Below are 26,076 nucleotides of genomic sequence, written 5' to 3'. Positions count from 1 at the left end.
TCTCAGCTCAACCTTTGTCTCTTTGTCAAATCCAGTTCTGGGGAGAGACATGCACCTCATGCATGCAGCTACGCTGCCTTTTACATTGCAGTTCTGGAGTCCGATGAGATCAATGTACTTTTTGCAGTATACTTGCCAAGATATCCTATGTCAGCTTCCAGGGTCTCTACCATGGAAAGAAAAAAACCCCTTTTTCTGGTTTCTCAAAGAAAAGCTGCATTACATTTCAGGGGAGCTCTGACATAGGCACCACAGCGCATTCAGAAAGTTAATGGGAGTCTGTACAGGAATCTGAGGTCAGGCAAGGCAGAAAAAATTGTAGCCACCTAGAAGAGGAACAGGAACATGACAACCACATGTCACAAGGTTCTTTGGCTCTTTGAATGTGTCAAATTTGCTCACAAAAAACCATCAGACAACTATGATCCACCATTCTTTCTGTCTGTCTAGCAACAGAAAGTAGCAGCATACCTGATGACTCCTCTAGGAGCTATTCCTCAGGCCTTTGGCACAGGCTTTGTCAGATAAATCAAATACAAGCTCAGACTGACTTTGCTTGAGTCAAAATTTCTTCCTAACCTGTCCTTTCTGCCTGGTCAACTTTTCTCAGGAAGTGGGATGAGGGCCACCCTTATTTGGGCTGAGACACAAATGGAAAGGGCTCCCAGGAGTTCATCTTAGAATTTACAAAGTAAACCTGCATCTGTCAGTCCACAAAAGAAACTCTCAAAGGAGAAGCTGAGCATAACTCATGTAGCAATGCCTGTTTGAGTTTGAAAACAGCTATAAACATCTGCCTTGTTCTACTTGTTCTAATAAAGGCTTGATGCTTTCTGTATCAAGGGCATCGACTTTATTATTTGAGATTTGTGCACAAAGGGGAGGACGTGTTAGAGCAGCCTGGGTGGCGGGGGAGGGATTGATCAATGAGGGAGGGAGTGAAAGATACATGATTTAATGCTAGTGGATTGGGGTTACTAGGGTGACCTCAGCAGGTCTCACTGGTGTGTGCAAGGACTCTGCTTTCACATGTCTGGAGGTAGACAATAACAGCAAAATCGTTGGGGTCAATGCTGAGAAACATCACACATTGGAAAGGATTAAAAAATAATAACAGAAGTCCAACTGCAGAGGTGGTTGCAGCTATGAACACAATAACGACTAACCAGAGAAAAACTTTTCTTACTATCAAAGATAAATGCCAAGAAGCAGAATGCCTTGATGTTAACCCAAGGGACATGTGAGTATAAGTATGAGAAAAATAAAAATAACAAAGGAAAGAGTCAGTGGAGGAAGGTTTTGCTGTTACCAGAAACCATTTGTGAGTGTTTCTGCAGTCCAGCTCTGGGAGAGGAAAAAAAGATTTCATGTAAGATTTCCTGTGAGAGCAGACCCACTGATTCTCTGCCCCTGCTCCTCACCAGTTGTTTCTACATTTTGATTATATGAAGTTTGTGCAGAGAAAGAGCGTATGTTTCCTAGCTGAGGTTGTAACAACTCCAACCTTAGAAGATACTGAACACTCTATGTTCAGCCAGAGATCTTGGTAAGTTATTCTGTGGGTGTCACTCCAATTAAGCAATGATATCTCGACTCTGAATCAATAAGGGAATGGGGGAATGGAGAGACATCTCTGAGCATTTGAACCCTGTCCCTCACCCATTTGAGATATCATGAAATAGATTTTTATTCTAGCAAGGCTGCACGTGGCATTCAGCAGCCTAGCTCACAAAACACTTCCCAACAGCCTACAGCAAACTGCTGCACTATAGGAAAGACCAACAGACATATCTCCAGTTTATCATAAAAGGAAGAAGAAGAAACTGATGACAGCACATCCATTTATTAGCAAAGGTTTGTTTGGTAAAACTTCCAGATAATCCTAGGAAATGGAAGGATCCAGAAGAGAGCTGATCCCCTCACCTTCCTTTTTCCCTATACGAATCCTCATATAGTCCCAGACAACCTGTCTTGGGGAAAATTTCCTCCTAACCTTAAATTTGGGGTAGGTTTATCCTTTGTTGTAAAAGTTTATCCTTTACAACATGAGAAAGCAAACCAAACACAATACAGAGGATGAAATAGGAGGGGTGTGGGGTGTGGGGGGGATAAAATTAGCATCCAAGGTATATAGAAGCAGAAAATATTACGTCCTTGAATTTTTAATACACTTGTAATGTCAAGGTGATGTCATCTGACTGAAGATTACCAAATTAGTAACTTTGTATTTAAGGAAGGCTTAAAGAAAATGTGATTTTGGCACCTGTGAATTTCTTGGTCTGTCAGATAGAATGTCAGATTTAGAATTTATTTATGGGAAAGAATAATGGCAGACAGGAAGGTAAATGGTACATACCAAAGCCAGTGGAGAGTAGATTAATTCAACGTCTTTCTTTGTTAAAATAACTCGTTTTCTAGACAAGGGACATCCAGAAGGTAATTCTAGACTTCAGCAAAGCATTTGACATGAGAAATTGTTAGCTGAGAGTGGAAGAGAAAGAAATTAGCAGAGGAATCATAAATAGAGGAGAGAATTGGCGGATGCAGACATTAGTGTCTACATACTCTGCTGAAATGGGAAGTTGGGCCTAAGGGAGGTTATGAGCAGAGTTTTCTGGGTCTAGTCTTTTGATTAATGCTTGCAGTAATGACATGGACACAAAAGGTAGGAATATGATAACAAATGTGCTGAAGCTACATGGGGAAGGTGGCGTCATTACAAATGACAAAAATATCATGCAGTAAGAGTAAGAACTACATTATTTGACTAACACAGACAGGAAGAACTGTAGTAGTAGGATTTGGAGACTAACAATAGGACTTTTTATAAGCTGAGAATGCTTTAGTGGGAAACAAGAGAGGTGGCATCCCCTTCTTTGGGTATCTAAATTGGCTGTGAATTACCAGTGCGGAATGCATCGCTGTGAAAGGAAAAGTGAAGTCAGATATGTGAGGTGAAGGATTTCCAGCAGGTAACAGGGATGCATGGCACTGAAATATGGTGGAAATGGAAAAGGTTGTGTGGAATGAGTAGAATTTATAAAATGAATAGGGATTTGGACAGAATGAATTGTTGGGGACTCGCGGTGTTTGGCTACATGGGCAGAGTTTTACCCAGCCTTGATGTTACAAGCCAGCTGATGTTGAAATGTTATTTCTGTACAACAGCTTCCATTTCCTATTTTCTCTGAGCTGGCTCTGGTCTTTAAAGACGTAATGAATGTTTTTGCTGCAGTGGTTCAATGGTAGTGAAGAGTGGTGTAGAAGGTACAGGTTGCAAATGGGGTTGTGTACTGCATGGACAGAATGGAAGGTGAGGAGAGGACGAGTGCAGAAACATCCCAGTGAACAGAGAAAAGAGAAGGATGTGTAAGTGGGTAGTGAACAAGTGCATATGCTGAGAGGGAGGGAGGAATGAACAATGTGTGAAGGATTACCAGATAATAGAAAGGCAGAAATAGATGGATCTATATCTATATTGATATTGGTATTGGTATAGGTGTCTAAATATCTATGACAATATAGATGTATAGATATCTGTGTCTATACAGATACAGATAAATATCAATACATATATATACTTTCTCTGTATATATGTATGTAAATATATATGCCATATGTAATATGATATGAGATAGATAGATAGATAGATAGATAGATAGATAGATAGATAGATAATGGTATATATACACACGCATATGTATATATATGGTTAGGCACAAGAATTGCTCACCTGCTGTAGAATGCAGGCATCACTTGTCTGAAATTACTGGCCATTTTAAGCATGATCTGGGCAGCTGTAGTGATGTCTTGGCACCTCTCCCATGGTATTTCCTCTGGGGACTGAGCCTTGGCACCACAGTGAAGGAGCCTGCCTGGCATCCTCTGCAGGAGGAGGTGCTGATGAAGGCTGTGTCCCCCTCCCACAGCTGCGTGGTGGACGAGATGGACTTCTCAGGCATGGAGCTGGATGAAGCCCTGCGGAAATTCCAGGCCCACATCCGCGTGCAGGGGGAGGCACAGAAGGTGGAGCGGCTAATTGAGGCTTTCAGGTAAGAGAATGAGCCCTGCAGCCCCACTGCTGCAACCAGGTGGAAGCAGAGAACGCACCCAAGGCAGAAAATATGCAGCAGCCATGGAGTGAATGGCCAGGGACCTCCCTTCCAAAGAATGTGATCATGGAGAGGCTTCTGAAGCACGGAGTCCTCTGTGCCACTGCTGTGGCAGATCCATATCCTTGTCAGATGTTCAGTGGCATGAAGGGCACAAAGAGCCAGAGTGAGGCCAGTGCTAACATGTCTGCCAGCACGGGACTGCCTGTTCCTTGGTGGCTCACAGGAAGAGCAGCACGGGGGCTTGCAGGGGTGCTGTGTTGCTCCCTTGGTGCATCCAGAGGAGTGCTTTCCCCTTAGCAAGGCAGACTGGAGTAGATACCTCCTATATCACCCTTACATAGTGACACCAGCCTGAGTAATGCTCTCTAGTCTCACTTGCTCTTTTTGTTCCTGAGGACAAGAAGGCTGAAGTTTCTGTGGCCTACTTCAGCCAGTGGTAGGTAAATTTGCCTTCAGAGAGCAGTCAGTTCCTTCCTATTTGTGTGAGAGGTGGAGTGAAAAGAGGAATTTGATCCATTTGTGATGAAGCCATTGCCATCCTGGAGCAGAGGACTCCCATGTTCCATGTTAAGTGTGTGCATCCCTCCTGCTGCAGCCAGAGGTACTGCATGTGTAACCCAGATGTGGTCCAGCAGTTTCACAACCCGGACACCATCTTCATCTTGGCCTTTGCAATCATCCTGCTCAACACGGACATGTACAGCCCCAACATCAAGCCTGACAGGAAGATGATGCTGGAGGACTTCATTCGCAATCTGAGAGGTGAGGGTTCTGCTTTGATTTTTTTTGCCCTCTTGCTGCTCTAAATTCTGCCTAGGTGAAAGCAGCAAAAACCTAGTGGAACTGCCTTTCTCCAGGTCTGCTGCTGCTCCCTGTGAGCCAGACATGGAGGGCCCTTTGAGGTGTCTTCTAGGATGCTGGGGAAGGGGAAGATCTAAGCTTTGTCTTCTGCAGAAAGCTGTCCAGCCTTCTCAGAAACCAACCATTTTCCTTGAGAGATGGTTTCATCTTTTAATAGATCTTACTGCTTGAAAGCAGTCTATTGTTATTACATTTTCCTATTGTTCAGCTCCATCCTTCTTAGACCCTGCTGGATCGTGCTAAACAAGCCTTTCCCCTCTTTGCTACTTTGAATATATGAACACATTTTCCTTCTATTCAGGCTAAATCTTCCCCTTCTTAATTGCTTGCAATTACTTATAGTAAGTGTAGGCGTGACAGAGTTCACGCATACATTACGTCTTCACAATTTCTGATACATCAGTTCCCCAAATCAATTTTCTTCTGTTTTTCAAGGTCGGTCCTTCCCATCTTGGTAATAGGTTGCTAAAAGCACTTTTTCAGATGTGGTGACAACATACTCATATATAGAGCCACTGCCTCCTCCTTATTTTCAGATCTGCTAATGCAGCTTAGTATTGTTTGGCCTTTTTGACATCATGTCTAGACAAATTCTTGTCTAATTTCCCAGCCATGTTCACTCCTAGGTCATCCTAGGTCAGCCATCTTCCAAGTGTCTCTTACTGCACATCTGCAATTCAGATGAAGCTCCCTCAAAGTTTTTCCAGTGTAAATCCCTGTCTAGATTTTGAACTTCTGTGGGTTCCTTTGACTTGTTTCTTTGTCATGACTGTTGTTCAGAAAGTGTCATCTCAGCCTCCCACACCTTCCCCAATTTGTCATCCACTTCAGACTGGTATAATGTGACACTGAGGCCCTCTTTCAAGTTATTTCCTGAGATACTGAATGGGGCTGATACCTGCCATCATCCCTTTTGGTGTTACAGCTAATAGCACTAACTCAAAAGGGTTTTTTATGTTAACTTACACTTAAAGCTGCTTGAAAATCTGCCAGTTCACATCACAATGAATTCAGCCAACATGAGGATCACTCACCTCCAGTGTGTCACACACCACAACTCACTAAAGTGAGTAAATGTCATCTCATTACAGACAAGGTGAGACAGTTCTTTCTAGACTCACCTGCAGGCCAATGCCCAGGTCAGTAGCTTCACCAGCCTGTGTTTGAAGAAAGACAAGAGTATTCAGGCTACATTTACCAGGACGTGGATGAGGGAGCCAGGAGATGACAATGCCTCTCCATTCCTCAGCAGTTCCTCACCTGCATCAGTCAGGGTAGTACATCTCAGACCAGGGAGCTGGAGGGAAAGCAGAGAAAATCAATATGAAATGACTGAAGGAATTCAGTTCAGAGGAAAGACTGGCAGTTTAATTTGTGGTGTTTGGCTCAGGGAAGGGTGAAAGAAAACTTGTCTGCCAGGCTCTGCAGGGGTCAGACAGCAAAATTTGGAGAGTTATCTAAGGAGATGTAAAAGAGGAAATGGACAGGGCCAAGACAGATATCACACAGTAACAGGAAAGTATTACTCCTAGGAGACACCACAGAAGGAAACCACCACCAAGCAAACATGAGAGCTGACACTTGCTCTTCCTGATGCTTGCACTGGCAGGAGAAGCAGCTGAATCCCATCATAGATCTCCTCCACATCTAGCACTTCTGATGATATGAAATCAATGCAGGGGTTGCTGCTGAGTGGCCCAAGATGTGTGAATGTGAAATTGTGGCTATAAAACCTTAGGGAACACATGGAAAGGAGCCACACTGCAGAGCAATGGAATAATGAAATCTTCTGCATTGGCCTTAGAGATGTCAGTCTCTCCTGCTGGTGCATTAGGTGTGTTAGAGCAAGAAAGAAGACAGCCTAAAACAAAGTATTGCTCTTTCCCTTCAGCCTTCCCAGCACTGCACAGTGCAGAGGCAATAGTTGCCTGTCAGGGACCACCAGTTCTTCCCTTTCCTTTTCTCCCTGCCTAGCCTGCCCAACATTTTCTGTATTTGGCAGGGGTGGACGACGGTGCTGACATCCCACGGGAGCTGGTGGTGGGGATCTATGAGAGGATCCAACAGAAAGAGCTAAAATCCAATGAGGACCATGTGACTTATGTCACCAAAGTGGAGAAGTCCATAGTTGGAATGAAAACGGTGAGCACCCATAACCCCACTGGCACCCACTCAACCCTCTCACCCCCACCTCCCCCACTGACCTCTTTTCTGCCTTTTTCCTCTATGCCCCTACTCCTGTGATACTTTCCTTGATTTTGATGAATTCACTCCTTTTTCTCCAAATACTTTTTTCCTTGCTATCTCATCCTTTCCTAATTTGGGGGGATCTCCTTGGCCAGAGTTTACAGTATCTGGTGTGGTAATTGCTTGCCCAAGAATCTCATTGCAGGTCCTGCCTGCCAATGCAGGTCCTGCCTGCCAATGCTTCAGTGATAGCTCTGCAGTGTTTCAAACTTTCAGGCCTTGTGAGGGTGTAGGAAGTGGAAGGCAAAGTGGTAGAAAACAATTTCACCCATCTGTCTCTAATGAGTTCCCTAAGGACTGCTGGGGTTAAGAGACTCCCAAATACAGAGACAGCTTCTTCAGCAGTAACCGATCTGTTATGCAAAAATATACATACTGTTTACCCAAAATGAGCAGAATAATTTCTCAAAGCCCAGGAAACCTGCAGATGTTCAGTGGGGTGAGAGAAAGTGAGCAGTCACCCAGTGATTGGAAGCCAGAGGTACATGACGATGGGAAGTGTAAGCAAGAAGGTTGCCTGTAGCCTGTCTCACTCCTCTGATTTATCCAGATCACAAAACCAAAGCCCTCTCTGCTATTGCACCAGCAGGAAAAGTGATGGGGAGGAGTGGTGGGGAGGAGACAATTTAAGTGGGCAGTGTGGGCAGAATTGGCTTGTGCTACTGTCAGTGGTCAGAGTTGTGCAGGCTGAGGATGGGGAAGACCCACAGTGGCACCTCTCTCAGCCTTTGGATGCTCTTGTGGATGTTCTGCAGGTTCTGTCTGTGCCCCATCGACGGCTGGTCTGCTGCAGCCGCTTGTACGAAGTGACTGATGTGAACAAAGTGCAGAAGCAGGCAGCTCACCAGAGGGAAGTTTTTCTCTTCAATGACCTGCTGGTGGTGAGTGTGCTCTGGCAATTAGGCACTGCAGTGGTAAAACTCGCTCTGATTTCTATAAAGAAATCTAAAACCTGTCCACAACATCCATTTACCCCCTGTCCTAAGGACAGACCATCTCCTGGTCCATCAACATTGTAAGACACAGCTCTGGATCCTTCACTGTTAAAAACCTACCAAATCTAAAACTCCTCTAACCCTTGAAAAAACAAACTGTCACATCCTACAGCCATCCAAGCAATGTCACTGCTCTCTCTCATGCCTTTGCCAGCAGGGAGGTTCATTTCATGAAAGGGAGGTTCATTTCTTTGTCTGTTTGTACTATAGTAGACAGAGCCCTCCCATGCACTTTAAATCTTTCCTGCCAGACACTTTAAAACCACTGCCTTCTAACATTGCAAAGACTGTATGAGAGTAGATATTACTTACTGGAGCCCCAAATGTGTATAGTACTTTAAAAGTGTCCTGCTCCAGAAACCTTGCAACTGAGTTCAGACAGGTACAAGGGAAGGCAGAGGTACACTGATACTGGGAGGAGGACAAACAAGATGAAAGCTCTGCTGAATTTAATGGCAAAATGAAACTGTATGTTGCAAATGTAAGGCTAAAACCAAACCCTTTTATAGGAGCAGAGGACAAGAAGCTTTCCCCACCTATTCTTCTGCACACATTTGTACAGTTGTGAACCTGGGGAGAGGGTCTGCTCCTTGCTATCCCTCTACTCCATGGTATAAATCAGATCCATAAGAACTAGTGCTGGGGGAGCGAGGGCAGTGCAACATTCACATATGCTCTTGTTTCCAGCTCTAAGGTATTTCTGACAGACTTCCCTTGCCTTTTGATCTGGCCCTTGGTTAAGAGAATTGCTCTTGCAAAGTCAGAAATGTGGGCATCAAAAATCCAGCACCCCTGGGAGACAGAGAGCTGAGTGGGCCCCAGGGCTATGCATACAGAATTTCAGAAGTTGTTACAAGTGCAGCATGCCAGGCAGCTTTCTGGGAAAAGAGCCTGTCAGTCACCAAGTGTTACTCCTATGTACAATTAACAGAGCTTGCAAAAAGCTTTCTTGCCTTGAGCAGTTTGCACTGTTCTTGCCTCACTGTTGCCCAGTACCCTGCCCAATGATGCATCTCTCCCTCCAACAGATCCTCAAGCTTTGCCCCAAGAAGAAAAGCTCCTCCACATACACATTTTGCAAGTCGGTTGGCCTGCTAGGGATGCAGTTCCATCTCTTTGAGAATGAATGTAAGTCCATTGCTCCTTGGTTGCCTGAAGGGGTTTGGCAGGGAAAAGGAAAGGAGGGAGGGGGGCTGTGCCACCCAGTGTGAGTTTGCATCAGAAGAGAGATTCCATTAGGGTTAAAAGTGGAGGGGAGAAAACTGAGGCTTCGTGCTGAGCAGATCCCTGTGCAGGTACAGTGTGATGAGAAGAGGCTTTTAGTACCTCTTGCTGTGTCTGAGAACCTGCAGAAGGGCTGAACTTATGCTCATTGGAGAATCTGGCTTGTCATGGTGGCAAGGAGATCATTTGTGGGGGGGAATGAGGGGAGCTCTCAGGAGCCAACTGTAGGTGGAGAACTGTGTTGACAAAACTGCCGCTGCCAGTTTTAGCCCCTCTCCCCTCATGCCCCAAGTCACAACTCCCACCTCTACCTTTGACACTGATAAAGGCTCAGGTGCTGCTGCTGCCTCCCTGCACTGTGCCATACTGTGCTGTGCTGAAAGCTTCCCAAGACAGAAGCAGAGCCCTTGGAACAGCACCCACCAAAGCATGGCGAGAGGCCAGCCCTAGTCAGCCTGACCTTGATGGTCTGGGAATAGAGCCATGATGTGTCATGATTGAAGCTGGTTGTGCGGTGGAGGAGTTCCAGAAACAGGCAGGCTTCCTGCTGGCATGGGCAGAGGGGCTGCACAGCAGACCCAGGCAAGCATGGCTGATGCCCACTGGGGTTTTTACGAGCACCTGCAGAACATGCTGCAAGGAAGGAAGACCATAGCAGCACACGGGCTATACTAAGTTTTTTACATCCTCTCTCTACCCTATTGGCAGCATGAGTCACTTTCTCAACACCCCACTCTCTGCAGCATGCAGAGGCTTTCACATCCCTGTATGTACAAGAGAGTCATTCATAACAGCATCCCCAGGAGGCTGGGATCAGCTTTCGGGGGTATCGTGACTATCCTGGGAGTGCCCAAGGGTCTTCTGGAAAAGGCATCCTATTGTGTATCTCCTGCAGAGACAGAAAAGCAGATGTCCTAAAGAGCTTGCGATCTGAACAGATGAGACAGACACAGGGTGGGAAAAGGTGCCTGAGACAAAAACAGGGGGAGCTGAGGGCTGGCAGCAAATAGCATGTTGGTCCTTTGAATTGTTTGATAAAGATTGATAAAAGAAGAGGGTGAGAAAGGCAGGCAGATTCAGGAGCAGTGGAGGAGAAAAGAAAGCAAGACGGGGGAAGAGAGAAATTAAATGTAGGGAAAGGTGAGAGGGAAGGAGAAAAGGGGCTGAAACCACTGGCCATTGAACAAAAGGTAGAGAAGGTCCAATCACAAGCGTAGCAAGTCTTGTTCTTGCACACTCTTGTTCTCCTGCTTCTGTTGGCTGAATCTCCAGCCACCACCTTGCACCCAACCTGATCTTTAAAACACAAGGCCTTTTGTTGTGATATTTTCACTCTCTGGACGTGTCCTTTCACTTACATTCCTGTGTGTTTTGCCTCTTGGGGAGTACAAAGCCAAGACCTGCAAACCCACATCTTTCTCTTTACCATTCTCTCTGCACAGCACAATGAGCTGTGCTAAAAGCTCTGTCATCTTCTCTGATGATGGAAGTAGAGACTGGGGAGAAGTCCCTGCAACTGTGGATGTTTGACTCCAGGAGCCAACCTCTCCTGTTGCATCTCCCACAGGAGAAAAAGTGTGGTTGGCCTCTTATATATAGTGTTTACTCCTCCACAGATTCAGAAGGGCCTTATAGTCCTACCTCTGTGCTTAGGTTCCCAGAGCCAGTGTTGCACTAAGTGTAACTAAGAACTAGAATTTTCTGGTTTTGGCAGTGCTGTGGTGCTGGTGGCAGTTGCCTTGCTGCTGCAGCTTGGCCATTCTGTTTCCCTGAAGGGCCGTAATGCTGCATGTTCCCACAGTTTGCAGCATGACAAACTCTAGGTGTGCCATTCCTTTGGACTCATGTTGGAAACTCTGTCCTGCGGAGGTGCCAAAGCAGCAAACTACTCCAGTACAAATGCCTAACGCTTCTTTATTTTGTTGACACATCTTTACAGATTACCCCCATGGCATCACACTGGTGACTCCAGTTTCGGGCTCAGAGAAGAAACAGGTACTACACTTCTGTGCTCTGGGTGCTGAGGAAATGCAGAAGTTCGTGGAAGATCTGAAAGAGTCAATAGCAGAAGTTACAGAGCTGGAACAGATACGAATTGAATGTAAGGGCCTCTAATACAATTCACACTCTATAATGCCATCACACTGCATGTGTCTACAAGGAAGAAAGGGTAAAGGAAATGGATTCTTCAGGAACAGGAGGAAAGAGGATGAGTAGCACAAGTCTGCGCAGGATTGTTCTTGTGTTCACCAGTGGGGTGAAAAAGCAGTCAGGCTCTGTGACCGCCCACCAGCAGGAGAAATGGATGAACTTAACTACTTATGATGCTTATGAAACAGAGCATGTGATACAGTGACCTGGAACAGTGAAGCTTAGACTGCCAGACCCGGAAGACTCTTCACCATCTCATACTCCTTTGACTATGCAAATACGATCTGTAGATAGCTGGGAAGTGCAAGACAGGTCCGGTAGCCTTAGCAGAGTTGTCCTTCACTCCAAGAATGTCTAGGGGATAAGCAGTCTGTACTGTGCCCCTCTGTGGCCTGTCTTACACAGATTAGATGTCCATGTAGCCTTTGATGGCTTTCCCATATATAAATTGATGAGCCAAAGTAGCTCAGCATCAGTGGTCCCCTCCTCTGCAGCAATAAACTATTCTGTATAAATGCAGGTCATACCTAGAAGGTCTTGTGGAGATAGTTAAGTTCCTCCGCATGTCAAGTCCTCTCCAGTTTCTGTCTTTTTATTGGCTGTTCCTCTGTCCCTCCCTTCTTGGCACTCTCTTGTCATTTTCTTGCATTAATTGTTCTTGCTGACTTCCCATATTGCTCCTTCATTATGCTGGTGTCCTTCCCTCCATCCCTCTCATCATTCTCTTCTGTATGTCTGTCTTGCAGGGGAACTGGAGAAACAGCAAGGGGCAAAGACTCTCTCATTAAGGACCAATGGAGCTCAGATGGAACTGCAGTCTAAGCAAGGCTCTCCAACAGGTAGGAGGACACCCAACTTCTTTTGGTCAAGCAGTGCTGCCTTTGCAAATGTGTTCTCATTGATTCCTGTGAGAATAACCACAAAAAGAAATGTTCATGTTCCATTTTGTATCCTTTAGCCTTGGGCAAATAGTGGCAATATGAGAACATATGCATTCTTCAAATACCCTAGAAAAGCCACTAAAGTCTTATTACCCAGTCTGTAGCTGTAACATCTAGCAAAGAGGCGTTACTGATGGAGCATACATAACTGCTGGAGAACCTGGCCCACTTTTTCTTCCCTGAACTGATGCAACACAGTAACTGCACTATTAACTTCCTCCAGACTCTTCATGAACACTTTGGACCAGCCTCTGTGTATCAAAGGCTTTGTGTCCATTCATGACTTGGCTTGTATGCCAGCAAAAATCAAGTGCAGAGGTGAGTGGCTACCAACTCACTAGAATGGTACTGAGATCAGAACCTAAGGATAGGATCCCAAAGGGGCCTCCTCCTACCCCGCTAAGCAGCTATCAGGTTGCAAGAGGGTCTGGATTTGTTTTTGCAGTCGAGTCTTGTTTGACTCTGCACCTCTCTCTTTAGCTTTCCAGTCCACAGTATTAGGGCTGGCTTTTGACTAGAGGTACAGAGCTCATGAGTGAGGTATTTTGTTTTATTTCAAAGGCAAGAAGGATTTGGGGGAGAAGGTCTCGGACAGCACAGTGGAGGTAAGTAGAGTGCAGAGCAGCTGAGGTAAGTAATTCTCTCTCACTTCAGCTCTTCTCACATTCTCTATTGTTTCTTTTCTCAGGTTTTAATCAATGCCTCCCCAGCCAGACTGACAATTTTACCAATTTCCAGAGATACAATTAAAAGTTACTGCTAGGACGGGTAATACAACTTTCAAATCCAAACTAAACTTCAAAGCATTTTCAATCCGTTTTTATAACTGTAACATCCCTCATGGACCAAGCTCCCAAACGCTGTAGACTAACCCACCCCACTGCTTATGGGGAGACTGAGAACCCCACTAAAGACTTCCCTGACATGCTAACTCCATGCAGCATCACATGCAAATTCCCTGCAGCCCAGCTTTCCTGCACAATCTCTGCAGCTCTGTCTCTCCATCCCCCCTTGAAGGGGATTAAGCATGGCCTTTGTATACCAGAGACTTTCCCTAGAGCTTCACCTTCCTAGGTAGGGAGCTTGGCTGTCCTGTGTGCATCTATCTTTGCAGGGATGTCTAGAATCCAGTGGGTTGCCTGTTTCTTCACAGACACCCATACTCCCACTGCCTGTGAGGAAACAGGAAAATGCAATCTTCACACTGAAAATCTTATCTACTACTTCCTACTCTCTCCCTGTCTGGAATATCTCCATTGTCCCAAATTTGCCCTTTTCCAGGGTAGTTCTTTCCCCTCTTGTCACAGCATATTTACTCAAAGAGTTCAGCTTCTCTGTGGGGAGCAGGTGCTGCTTCTTTTCCCTGAAGAGCACCCCATTTCCCTGCAGACACCCCCTTCCCAGCCAATTTCCTATTCCTGTTGGGAGGAGTGTTTCCTTGTGAAGAATAGCTTCCATGTATCCTAATGTCATTAGCACTTCATGGCCCAGCAACCAGCTTTTCCTATGGGATGTTCCACTGTCTGAATAAATATTGACACAATATTACGTTCTGCTGTGCAGTGAGTCTGAGCAACCTTCATGCTTGAGTAGGGACAGACAGCTCATCCTTATTCCAGCATGGTGGGAAGCTTGGCCACTCCACAGCTTCTCCTTCCCAATTGTCTGGTGCTGCTGCGCAACATGCCAGACCATCAGGGCACCCCCACTGTCCCATCTGCCCATCTGTACCCCTGCCTAGCTGGAAGTGCCATGCCAACCTCCAAGCACTCGTTTCCTACCCAGGGTTTGTCACTTGACTGACATTCTGTTTTGAGCCGGCAACTTTGCTGTGGTTTGGGGTCTCCATCAGCCCGTGTCCTTGCCAGGAGGAACTATAACCTCATCCACCATTCGGGAAGCACCATTTTCCTGCTGCGCTTCCCCCCCTTAGGGACCTCCAGGCCAGGCCAGCTCCTCCTTTTCAAACTGGACTCAGTGAGCTCCCTTATTTGACTCCATTATCAGCATCTCTCTGTGGGGACCCTGATGACCTCCTGCTTCCCTTCCCCCTTTCAGCTGCCCAAGTAATACTCTGCCAGCAGAGGAGCATTTCCATTTCTTTGAGATTATCTAATCTGCTGCCATTTCATCATGAATTTCTTTTATCATTGTATGAGCTAGATGGACATTTTTTCTTTTTTTTTCTTTTTTTGAAAATCATTTCCTTTCACTGACAAACCATCAAATGGATCAGAGGGAGCTGCCTTTTGCTAGAGTATGTCAGATTTCTGCTTTTTCCTTTGTAAACAGATTAGCCAGTCATGTGGTGTACCTTCCTACTCAGAAAGGCAGGGAGCTGGGAAAGGCTCGAGTCTCTCTGTCTCTCTCTATCTCAGATTCAGCTACCATCATTTTGCTGAAATGTACAACCTCGATTATCTGAAACCTTTCTGTCTGGTTCCCCTCTCCTTTTTGCTGGTGGGGACACGGGCATGACCTCTGAGGTCTGTTCATTACCATGAGAATTTACGGACGCCTCCACTCCTAGAGTTGATTTGCGTTCCCTGTGCCATTTGGATAATCAAAGTTGCACTGTATTTGGGAATGCCGGCCCTGCTGCCTTTGACGTGATGGAAAGGACAGGGGCACTTAGGCCTAGATGGGGATGATGGGGCTACTGGGGGTAGCTGTGCAGCTGGGGATTGTGCCTATTCTGTTTTTTTGAGGAGGGGAGGGTTTAATGCATGTGAGGCCGACTGGTGGCGGGGGTTCAGGGCAGCCAGTAGCAGCAGATGGGAAAAGTCTTGTAACATTTAATGCTTCTTTGGCTGTTTCTAAACTAGGTGTCAATTCACAACAGGCTTCAAACGTACCAGCACAACTCCGCCCTGGGGCCCGAGAGTGGAATGCAGCCCAGCACATGTCTTAACATGCCACGGGAGCGGCTGGAGACAGCACTGGTGCCCTCGCACCCCGCCTCGGCGGGGACACTTGTACAGTGCCAGCAGATTGTCAAAGTCATTGTCTTGGACAAGCCGTGCCTCGCTCGAATGGAGCCGGCCCTCAACCAGACTCTGACACGCTACGTCACCTCTGATTCCTGCACCTCCACCCCCTGGCGCGGTGTGGGCAGCGGGCTCCCCGGGACCCCCATGAAGCTGGTCCATCAGCCTCCCCTCCCACCTCCACCACCTCCCTACAACCACCCCCACCAGTATTGCCCCCCTAGCTCCCTGCTTCAGAGGCGCAGGTACTCCAGTGGCTCACGCAGCCTCGTGTAGCCACACCACCAGCACCAAAACAGCACAGACTTCCCCACTTCCCTTCCCCACTGCCTCCCGGGGACCCTTTCTGCCTACAGAGATCTAGTTTGTGATTTATTTTTTAGTAAAAGAAGAAGAAAAGAAAAAAAAAATCCAACTGACCTAACTCTTACCCTGTCTCCCCTCAAGATGATGCTAATTGTAAGGAGCCATCTACAGAAACTGCCAACCTACACTCTCACACATCCTCACACCCTGCCAGCCCAGCTGGCTTCCTGTGCTCGTGCAGTCCCCATGTAGCACTTTGCTGCCCCGTTCCTGAGAGGCTTGATGACCTGCTGCTTTCTAGGCACTGTGTCTTCCGTTTGCTACTCCTCGACTGCCTTCCCTGCCTTGCATTTACCTGGCCATAGGTTTGTACCCACCCCAAAACTTCGCCAGCCTCGGAGAGAAACGGACTCACCCGTGCCAAGGACCAACCTTGGGGCACTCCTGGAGGTGGAGTTCCCCCTGCCACCACTGCTGATGCCTGCTAAGCTGGAGCTGAGAACTTGTACCACTTGCCATGCTTTCTCTTCATAGCTCTTCAAATATTATCTCCTTGCAGCAGCCAGTTTCAAGCGAGGGAGTGCACGAGTGAAAGAGTTCAAGAGGAGGAGAGACTGTCCTGAGCTGCAGTACAACACAAAGATGGTCTCTCTGAACACCAAAACTCTTTCTGTTGTTATATTGGAGCATTGTACCAGAGACCTCTGCTGAGACCTAGCAGACCTCATCACATGTAAATACACTTGTATGGTAGCGTATGTATGGCGCATGCTTACTAAAGGAAACACCAAGCAGTTCTGAGGGAGCAGAAGGGAGGGATTAAGCCCAGGGGTCTTCCTGGAATGGATGAGTACTTTTCCAAAGAGATGGCACCAAGAGGTGCTCTCCCACCTCAACACACACATACACACACACACATATGAAGATTGTCTTCTCTAGCATAAAACAGACCCACCTCTGCTTTCCTCCTCCTAGCTGGTTTTGTGTTTCCTGCCCACCTGCTTTTTTATATTCTGAAAGAAAAGCCAAGTGTTACATTCATCTGCTGGGGTGAATGTTCCCTTCACTTGAGCTCTTCCTCCTGTGTTAGAGGGAAGGAGCTTTTTGGAAACCACCCATGTGAGGTCCCAATCTGTATCTCTTGCCTGGCTATACTCTTGCCTCCATCAGCCCTTCCTATAGGAAAGCTGCCCAGATACCAGACTCCAAAGCCTCTTCTCTCTCCCTCCCTATCCCAGCTTCAAAGTGAGTGGAAGGGAAGATCCTGAGATAGAGATGACAGCTCAGCTCCTCTGCTTTATTGGGGACATTGATGTGAAGGAAGACGGCATTACAAACGGGCTATGGATGTATTTTTAGAAAAAAAAATCTCTTTGAGCAGTAGGGAGGGGAAGGTATTAATTAGCTTAAAGGCTTTGGTCTCGCTCACTCACTCTATCTCCCTTCAAGGCTTAAGAAGATCAACTTTAGGATTTTAAAATAGGACAGAATGCCTTTTAGGGCCTTTATTTTTATTTTATTTTAAGAGGGAAAGAAAGAAAAGCTTTTTCTTCCCATGTGAAGCTGAGACGTGAGCACTGGGTGCTGGTGACATAGTCACTGGATGAGGACTGGCAGGAGTTGTTGGCAGTGGTAAGCATGTGCAAAATGTCAGGGAAAGGGCGACAGTGAAGACAGACGCAGGACACTCTTTTTTTACCTTATGGGGTAAAAGCCACACAGCAGTTTCCTTAGGGATTGTACCAATATGCTCATCTCTGGGGCTATTGCCAGTGACGAAAAACACAGTGCATCAGGGACTGGCTCTTTGTATGTCTGCTGGCTCTGCTGAAATGTTCAGATGAAAGAGTTCACATATTTGACCTGGGCATAAGTCCAGCTGGGGTTAGGGAAGTGGACAGGGGCTGGGGTGAAGGGTCTCCTGTGCCCAAGCCTCCTCCGGGGCAGGAGCCTGCACACTTCTGGGTCCCCTTGTTTCTGAGCCTGACCCATACACCCAGGTGTAATGAAAGGTCTGTCTAAGTTGTTTACTTAGCTGTCTGGACCAGAGCACTAGGCTGCCATGTTTATACACCATAGCAAATGTACGGACCAGGAGCCAACAGGCAAAGCCTCAGGGAGGACCACAGAAGCAGAAAAGATTGTAAGAAAACCCTGAATAGAAGCCCACTCTCCCTCCAGACCAGAGAAGCTTTCTTCTAGCCAGGATGCTCCACATCATAAAGCCAGGCCCAGGGAGAGGTCCTCACCCCCAGCCAGGGCTCACCTCACCCTCCAGCCAGCTGTGAGGCACAGCTGGCCTGATCTGCTGCTGGCTCCCTCCAGGGTGACACGCCGCCTCACGGCAGCCGGGATCTCCTACAACCTGTCCGTAGCTCCCTGGGAAAGCATATGTGTGTCATCTGCCATTGTCCAGTCAATGTAGTGTGTGTGGCTGCTGTTTTAATTTTACTCACTGCTGCAGTGAAAAGGGTGGTATCCAGGAGGCACTGGCACTGCCCTCCCTTCTCAGTGGTTATTTTGCTGTCTGAGAGGAATGGCAGTACTTGTTTGTTTTTTCCCAGGGTGCAGTGAGCCACTGAAGGTCTATGTGTGTGTTAAAATAAATAAATTAGATTTTACTTGACATATAACACGGAATGACAACAACAAAAACCTTAATGTACTTGATGAAATAATTTTTTTAGATAAAATATTTATATCAATGTCTATGAAGTTCCTACAAGAGAGGTTTGCTGCTTTAATAATTGAATGGGAGAGCTGCAAGTATTTAAAGAAGAAATAAGGAAGCTTCTGTGAGACTCCCTTCTTTGTGCTGGATGAAGGGCAGAAGTAAGTTAACTGAAGTATCGAGGTACCTGAGGCACAGCAGTCTCTCAGGGCAAGTTGGCTTCATTTCCCTGACCTTGCAAAAGGCTAATGCTGGCCTTGACCTTTGGACAGAGAAGTAGATGTAGATAACCCTTGCTGTCTTCTAGCCTGGTGGTAACAACATCTTCTGCAGGGTTTAGCTGGAGAGACACTAAACTACTCTATTCCAGGTTGTCATGGAACAGGTTGCTCTAAATTCTACTGTGTAGATGAGCCCTTCGGACTTCACTTCAAAATATGGATTTTTTATTTCCTTTGAAGGTTGGTCTCGAAGGTTGACAAGCACTTTAAAGCATGTCTACACCTCATCTGATCTATTGTATTGTCTGCTCCCACAGCCCTCCCACACGCAAGTAAGACGCACAGACTCAGTGTAGCTGTAGTACTGTGAATAGACACCCTTGCACGCAGACTGATCGTTGACAGGGTGCAGGCTAGAAAGAGCATGTCAGTGACAACCTAACGAAGGACAAAATGTATACCGCAGCTCAACTGGAGGGAGCAGCCCAAAGAAAAATCACCAGCTCTTGACAGCAGTGATTCTGATCATGAACCTAGCACAATCTTTCGGGTGGAGGAATCAGGCAGGAAGCTGTTGCAGAGATTAGATTGACCCAAATGAACCAGTGGCTTTTTGCTGCCAAATTCATATCCTTCTATATTAAAAAAAGAATGGGGGAGAGAGAAAAGAGAAACCCAGTAAAAAGTATTCTGCAGTGAGTGTCAGGTAGTCAGTGGCCAAACAAGAAGGTGGCTCTGCTGGACAGTGGAAGAGAACAAGGTGTTGCTGAGGTCTACAGAGCTGTGTTATGCAAAATGTCAGGCTCTGTCCTGATTCTCTCTTGCTCATGCAGGTGCAGTGAAATTAATCTGTTTACACCAGAAGCAAAGGGGTGGAAAAATGTGACAGGAGAATCAAGCTTAGTGCAAACAATTTGGGTTTAATGCAGTGTTTGTCTGCTACTGAAGTACTTTTAATGCCATGGTCTGGGCTACTGTGGTAGCAACACTTAGTGCTTTCTGCAAGACCTTCAAAGCATCCCACTGTTCACATTTTCTCTCCTCCTTGTAGATGAAAGGTGTGGGTATGGTCCACAACCAGAATTTCATCAATACTCGAACTTCTTCACAAAAAGGTACCACCAGATTTGGAAGTATTTGAGGGCCTCCGAGCTGTAAGAGTTTGAGTTTTGTTACATGTTTTTCAGAAGGCTCAACCTGCAACTATCTGCACGTGTTTGTGAGGTTTCCAGAAACAAATCTGAGCCCTAAATCAAGGAAGCTGCTGCGTGGCAGAGTCTCTGCTTTGAAATGCAAGTTGCTGAGCAAGCTCCCTTGTCTCCCACTCCACCAGCTGCCTCACTGTGCTAGTGTAGGCTCCAGGGACTGTCGGCAGTGTTTTGTGAGCTAGCACTGTCCTTGTCCTGCCCGCTCTTTCACAGCCATGCCTGGGACAGCAGCTTTGAAGTCACTCAGCTCTTCAACACTAGTCACAACCCCATCTGAATGTGTCTTTTTAAAAAACTAACAACAGAAGTGTTACCTGTGTGTAGGCTTTTGAAAGCACCTGTCTGTCTGTACCTGTTTCCTGCTGTAAATATCACCAAGAAAAGCTTCCTTTGGGAAAAGTGGTGTGGTCACACCTAGCAAAGAGTTCAAATGGCTAATATTTTGTAACAAAATAACAAAAATAGACCAGAGATATTTTATCTGTTCAGTTAATAGTTTTAGAAATTATATTGAGACATGTCACTTGTGCGCTAATGTCTTCTTTGCCTCAGCTCCCCTCCCTGTGTCCCTGGGCTCTGGTGGCGTGCGCAGATGCATGGGTGACACACCAAGGGTGTGCTCCCGAGGAGGAGTGCTGAGCATCCTGGCTTCCTGCTGGCCTCAGGGGCAGCCGGCTGCCGGCTACTGCTGATTTTTTGTTGAATGCAGCAGGAGCTAGCTGAATGCTCACATCCAGAGGAAACCAGGATGAAATAATCTTGTCCAAGAGACAGCGACTCAATGTGAAATTCACCTCTGCAGTGAGGCAGAGAGGAATATGGTGAGGGGGGAAGGCAAAAGCCCTTCTGTGCTGCAGCTCCTTCCTTTCCATCTTGCCAGCATGCAGCAGAGCCAGCCCCAAACCCTCTGCTCATGTCTGTGTAGCTCTGCACCACTGGGGAGGGAGGCCCACACACCCATGCAAAGCGCACGCTGCTGCACGTGCACGCTGCGGCAAGGAGAGCAACTTCACAAGCCGCATGTGCCAATGCATGTGTTGGATGCCAGCTGGCCACAGAGAAACTCATGCACCCAGGGACATCAGCACATACTGTGTGCTAATGCACACACCGTCTGCCAACATGTAGGACTATACGGCAGATAACATGTAAGCACCTCTACTATCCACACAGCTGATCATGCTGTACAAAAATATCAGGCATATGCAGCCATGCACTGCCTGAGCAGGACAGCTGTGCTGGCTGCAGTTGCCATCACAGCCCATCTCACACGCTACGTAGGCTCAGGCTTGGTTAACATTTGGATGGGAGACACGTAAGGAAAATGACATTTTCCATGCAAATCAGACATACATGCATATTTACACAAAGCATAACCCCAAGGTTAATGCAACTGACCTTTGTGAAGTTCTGCACAGGGATGAGAGAGATGATCAGAGACAAACACGTGCACACAAAGCAAGCTCTCCTCTGCTATGGGTGGGGGAAGGCAACCTACATCTTTGCAGCTGAGTTGAACAGATGCTGGATTCAGACTGCACCTGCTAAAAAAAACCTGTCTGTAGGTTGCAAATTCTTTGCTGGCTTCAAAGAATCCCTTAGACCCCCAGGCCCACGGTGAAACACTTGGGAGGACAGAAAACCCTCTGAGACACAGGAAATTTCCCAGGAATTCAGAGGCTTCTGTTTATGTTTTTGTGTGCCACGGATATATTATAAATCAGATTGTCCCAAACAGTCATTTTCTAAGATGTTTTGAAATAGGAGATTATTGGAGAAGTTTCTGCCTGATGTTTAGATCACACACCTGGCTGTAAAGATGAAAGCAATAAAAACAGATTGTCTATATGTGAAATACTCCTCACTTGCTCCGATGTGCAGATACTATTATTAATCGGAAGGTGGCAGGTATCTTTGGGATGGATACTATGTAGACGCATCTAGGTAGTGCTGGTGCAAAGAGATTACAATCCAAAAAGCATATACCACAACTGTTACGGTGCATCTATACACTGTTATATCTATACAGTATACGTAATGTGCAATAACATATATAGTGTGTGTTCAGAGTTGATCAGAATATGCCACTCTTTTCCACAGAGAAATCTGAGATGTAATTTTTCTCTGAAACTTTCAAGATGGACTTTAAGCATGTCCCTCAAGTGCTTTGCTGTAAGCGGGTTCCACCCACCCCCTACCAAGCAAGATACAGAAGACTTGCCGTTGAACTCGGCACTACACGGCCTGCTGCCTCCGGCTTTGCAGGTGTTGTTCCTGGGGTCCCAAAGCCAACGTGAAGAGTGGAGCCCTCAGGGAGCAGCATGGTGGCAGGAAGATTATCACAAACCCAAAACTGCCATGTCACAGTCTGTGATCAGGGACAGCAAGGGAACAGGGCCTGCAATGTCACTGTTGCATGCAGGGCACAATGTGCCCCTTTCCGCCTCACCTCGGGGACTCTGGAAAGATTGTGCTGGTGCCTTGGGGGTGCCCAGGGCACAGCTGATCACAGAGTCAGGCTCTGCTGTTCCCCACAGGTTCAGGTTTCCCATCATTGCCAGCTGCTGGGGACGAGGTGCCCCTCTATCAAGTCACTGCCCAGATCCTGAGTCTGGCAACGTGGGGTCGTGAGGTCATGCACATACTCCTGCCTGACCTGAGAAAGGGGGCTGAAAATAAGTAGGTGTCTCAAGGATGAGGAGTGTGGTGGTGAGTAGGGCTGTGGGATTTAACCAGTTTAGGAGCTCTGTCACACTTGGCTGGTCTTGGAGCTAATGGGTGCAACTGAGGTTAAAAACTGGCTGAGGAGTTGTGTTTTCTGCCTTAATCCATACAATCCATGAACTGGGACTGTTCTCAAGCATGCAGGGTAGGATCTTATTTTATGTAACACCCATGCTCTAGCCTTGGGGTCTGACAATATGGCATAGTCATCAGTGACTTCTTGGAAACAAGAGCCCTGTCTTCCTAACCCTTCCTCCTCATGAAGGGTGAATTCTCCCAAACAATGTCAGGTACATTTGAAAAAAAAGAAAAAGAGTGGAAGGGGAGAGGGAAGGCTCTTCCTCCACAGGACTGTAGGGCCAAGGCTGTAGCAGGTAAAACACTTTAAGTGCCTGACAGAGAAATGTGCCCATCCTGATATTCCATATACACTTTCCTATTCCCTCCCATTACGGAAGATTTCACTTTTTCAGTATGTTTCAGCTCCATCTCAGATGTGCAGAAGTCTCATAGACTTGCTGATCAAACAGGACTCACACAGCACTAGCAACAGGAGCAAGTGCCCCTCTCCTCCACTCACCTAGCTGCATGCTCAGGATTTCCCTGAGCTGGTGGCCCCTCTTTGCCATTCTCATGAATTTTCTAGTGCTAAATCAGAACAAACAGGGCAGCTTCCTCCCACACCCCACAGCAAATGGGTGTCCACCCACAAGGGCACTAAATTCCTGCCCTCCCATTGCCACCCCATGCTGTTTGCACGGCTGGCTGGGAAAGACCTGGGTCAGTCCAGGGCGATGTGTGCTGAAAAAGCAACGGCCTTTGCGGGGCTCTGTGCTGGCAGCAGCTGTGGGTGCCCTGATGCTCCTCTGCACGATGCGCAGCCCAACGGTACGGGGATGCTCACTCCTCCCCACGGCCACCGTCTTGCTGCTGGTATGCCCCCGCCGCAGCTGCCTCCGCACCCTCCTGCCTCCCACCGCTTCCCCCTTCCTCCACTCACCACCTTTTTGAAATGAACTATTCATTATATTTCATAAAAAACTTGGAGCAAAGTATTTGGGCAGCACTGGAGAAGGAGAACAACATGTTCCCTGTAGGAAAACACAAATTCACATATTCTGAGCAGGCATCTCTGCTGGCTCTGGCTAGGCCTGAAACAGCTAAGCCTGGCGCAGACAGGCAGGTGGGGCAGAGTGCGGGGAGCTGCCAGCCAGGCTCTGACGGCAGCTCGCTGGATGCCAGCCCTCCTGGGACACTCCAAGCAAGGCTTTTTCCCCACCAGGACAAGCAGCCCTGGCAGGAATAAGAGCAACCTGGGACAGCTGATGTTACAACTGTTGTAAGTATCCAAGAGAAAGGAAAGAAAAGCCGCCTCTTCAGCTTCCTAGGGAGGGGGAAATAAAGGGAGGGGAAAACAAAACAGCGAGCAGTGCCACAGCCCTGCCATGCAGGGAGCCCAGACCGGTGCTGACCCTCTCACTGGGGCAGGTGCCACCACGAAACACTTCGGTGCTAATGTTATCAAGTCTCAAGGCACGTGGCTCTGAAAACTCTTTAGCAAAACCAAGTGCAGAGAAATCCTGGTAAAAACAGCAAAAACAGTCACTGAAGTGAGCCTGGTGGTACCAGGGCCTGGTGCCTGGTGCTGGTGTCTGCACTGAGGCCATTCCATGAGGTGGCTGGTGCCCAAAGCCTCCTCTTGTTTCCCTGGTCTTTGCTCTCATGCGAAGGGAAGCTTTCCCTTTGCTTCTGGAGCAGGTCCAGAAGCGTTTGGATCCCTGTACATCCCCTTCAGAGCCTGGGAGACAGCAACAGTGGGGGGAAATCACAGCTTGTGCTTTCTGAAACAAAACCTGGTGCATCTGTTGGGCACACCAGTGCAGGGGCATGCAGCGAGCCCGCCCTGTGCCCATGTGCCAGCTGCAGGAGCTGCCCACCCTGCTCAGCTCCCCAGCACTTGAGAGCTGCTTCTGCCCCAGTAAGGACAAGGTCCCAATCGTTGTGGCATGCTGAGATTCTGTCTCAGACTTCAGCTATGTGGCTTTCAAGTAAGATGGCCCAGGCAGACCAGCAGTCACCAGTTAGCATCAGCAAATGTCACACACAGCTCCATGGCGCATCAAAGGCAGCCCCACTTACCAGCCAGCCCACTCCTGACACCGTTAGCTCCCCCTGTCTTCCCAGTCACAGCCTGTGACCCTCCACCTACAGAAGGAATTACCTCCTTTGCACCCAGTGGGCCACAGCAAAGCCACACAGCCGATGACAGCATGAGCCAGAGCACAGGTTGGTACCTGCAAGCCGGATCTTCATCTGGTGTGCGTGGACAGCATGCTGCTTTCAGCATTTACATCAGCGTTCTGCACACTTAGGACCTGCCCCATAGGACCCAGCATTTGACACAGCCCTTCTCACTTCCTTGTGGGGAACAGGTCTCCATCACATCTTTCTGCAGGGAGGGAGAGCGTTGCTTGGTAAGGGCCATGTGAACCCAGGCAGAATTATCTTCCCTTTTTAAAGGGAAAGAAAAAAATCCATCCTCCAGGGTCTGACCTCGGCCTTCAGCCTCAGCTCACATCTTCTGGCATCCACAATGAAAAGGACAACCCATCCAGCAGCTCAGGACATGCAGCCAGGAAAGAAATGTGCAAGGGAAAAGGCAGGAGCCCTTATTAAATAGCTTGTTCAAAGATAAAACCCCAGCCATCTGTCGACTTGCCCTAGAAGAGGCACTGCTATAATAATTAACAGAGGGAAAGGCAGCAGATATGTCAGTGAAAAAAACAGCAGTTTGCCAACATTTTGCACAGGTCTGCCACGAACACAGTGGGAGGAAGGAACAAGGGGAAAAAGTTCAGAAGAGGAAAGATCACGGTGCCTCGCCAGGGCAGATGCTGCCAGCAGTGCAGGGCAGAAGCCTCCCAGGGGCTGCAGGACACTTTAGGCTGATGCAACTTTGCGCTCAGCATCCCAGGAGCAGATGCTGCTGCGGGGGACTGGCAGCTGGCAATCTCTCTCAGAGCCCTGCCTCTCCCCACAGCTGGGGGAGCGTTCTGAGGTCTGTGGTGCTGCCAGGGATGCGGGCAGCTCCAGTGGGGCTGGGTGCACATGGCACCCCACCAGGCAGTGGCTGGGATGCTGCCGGGGGACTGTGCTGCCACACACCTCTCACCGTGGCAGTGCCACTCACCCAGCTTGCTCCCATTTAAACAGTGATGGCTGATACAGACTCGCTCTCCACCCCCAAAGAAACAGACTCATCTTTCTTTTCAAAGCTCAAAGCATCCAGGAACCCATGAAAATCCATTGGTGCAGCCTGATGGCAGCACCTGCCCAGTGCTCAGGCACACTCCGTGGTTCCAAGGCAGGTGCCCAGCCATGGGACACCCCCTGTACCCTGAGCTGCAGAGCACCCTGCCACACCC

At 47.6% G+C, this 26,076-nt stretch overlaps 1 protein-coding gene across 3 annotated transcripts in view; it reads left to right on the top strand.

Annotated features, from left to right (window-relative positions):
- The window catches only part of IQSEC3 (IQ motif and Sec7 domain ArfGEF 3), a 107,740-nt gene extending 85,958 nt beyond the window's left edge, over positions 1 to 21,782 (top strand). The window contains exons 6-15 of one of the 3 annotated variants that reach the window (XM_074826193.1): positions 3,930 to 4,052; positions 4,711 to 4,877; positions 6,979 to 7,118; positions 7,979 to 8,104; positions 9,247 to 9,346; positions 11,382 to 11,543; positions 12,340 to 12,432; positions 13,096 to 13,139; positions 13,223 to 13,302; positions 15,377 to 15,513. In XM_074826193.1, the coding sequence (XP_074682294.1) occupies positions 3,930 to 4,052; positions 4,711 to 4,877; positions 6,979 to 7,118; positions 7,979 to 8,104; positions 9,247 to 9,346; positions 11,382 to 11,543; positions 12,340 to 12,432; positions 13,096 to 13,139; positions 13,223 to 13,297 (1,030 nt within the window). In that variant the 3' untranslated portion in view covers positions 13,298 to 13,302; positions 15,377 to 15,513. Of the gene's footprint in view, positions 1 to 3,929; positions 4,053 to 4,710; positions 4,878 to 6,978; positions 7,119 to 7,978; positions 8,105 to 9,246; positions 9,347 to 11,381; positions 11,544 to 12,339; positions 12,433 to 13,095; positions 13,140 to 13,222; positions 13,303 to 15,359 lie in introns of all 3 variants that reach the window. The other 2 variants (XM_074826192.1, XM_074826190.1) reach the window with 2 other exon arrangements.
- Positions 21,783 to 26,076: the final 4,294 nt, after the last annotated feature.

This window comes from Strix aluco, chromosome 5 (assembly GCF_031877795.1).
Source record: "Strix aluco isolate bStrAlu1 chromosome 5, bStrAlu1.hap1, whole genome shotgun sequence".
In the NCBI taxonomy this organism is placed as follows: domain Eukaryota; kingdom Metazoa; phylum Chordata; class Aves; order Strigiformes; family Strigidae; genus Strix; species Strix aluco.
This window is presented reverse-complemented; position numbering and strand designations above follow the sequence as displayed.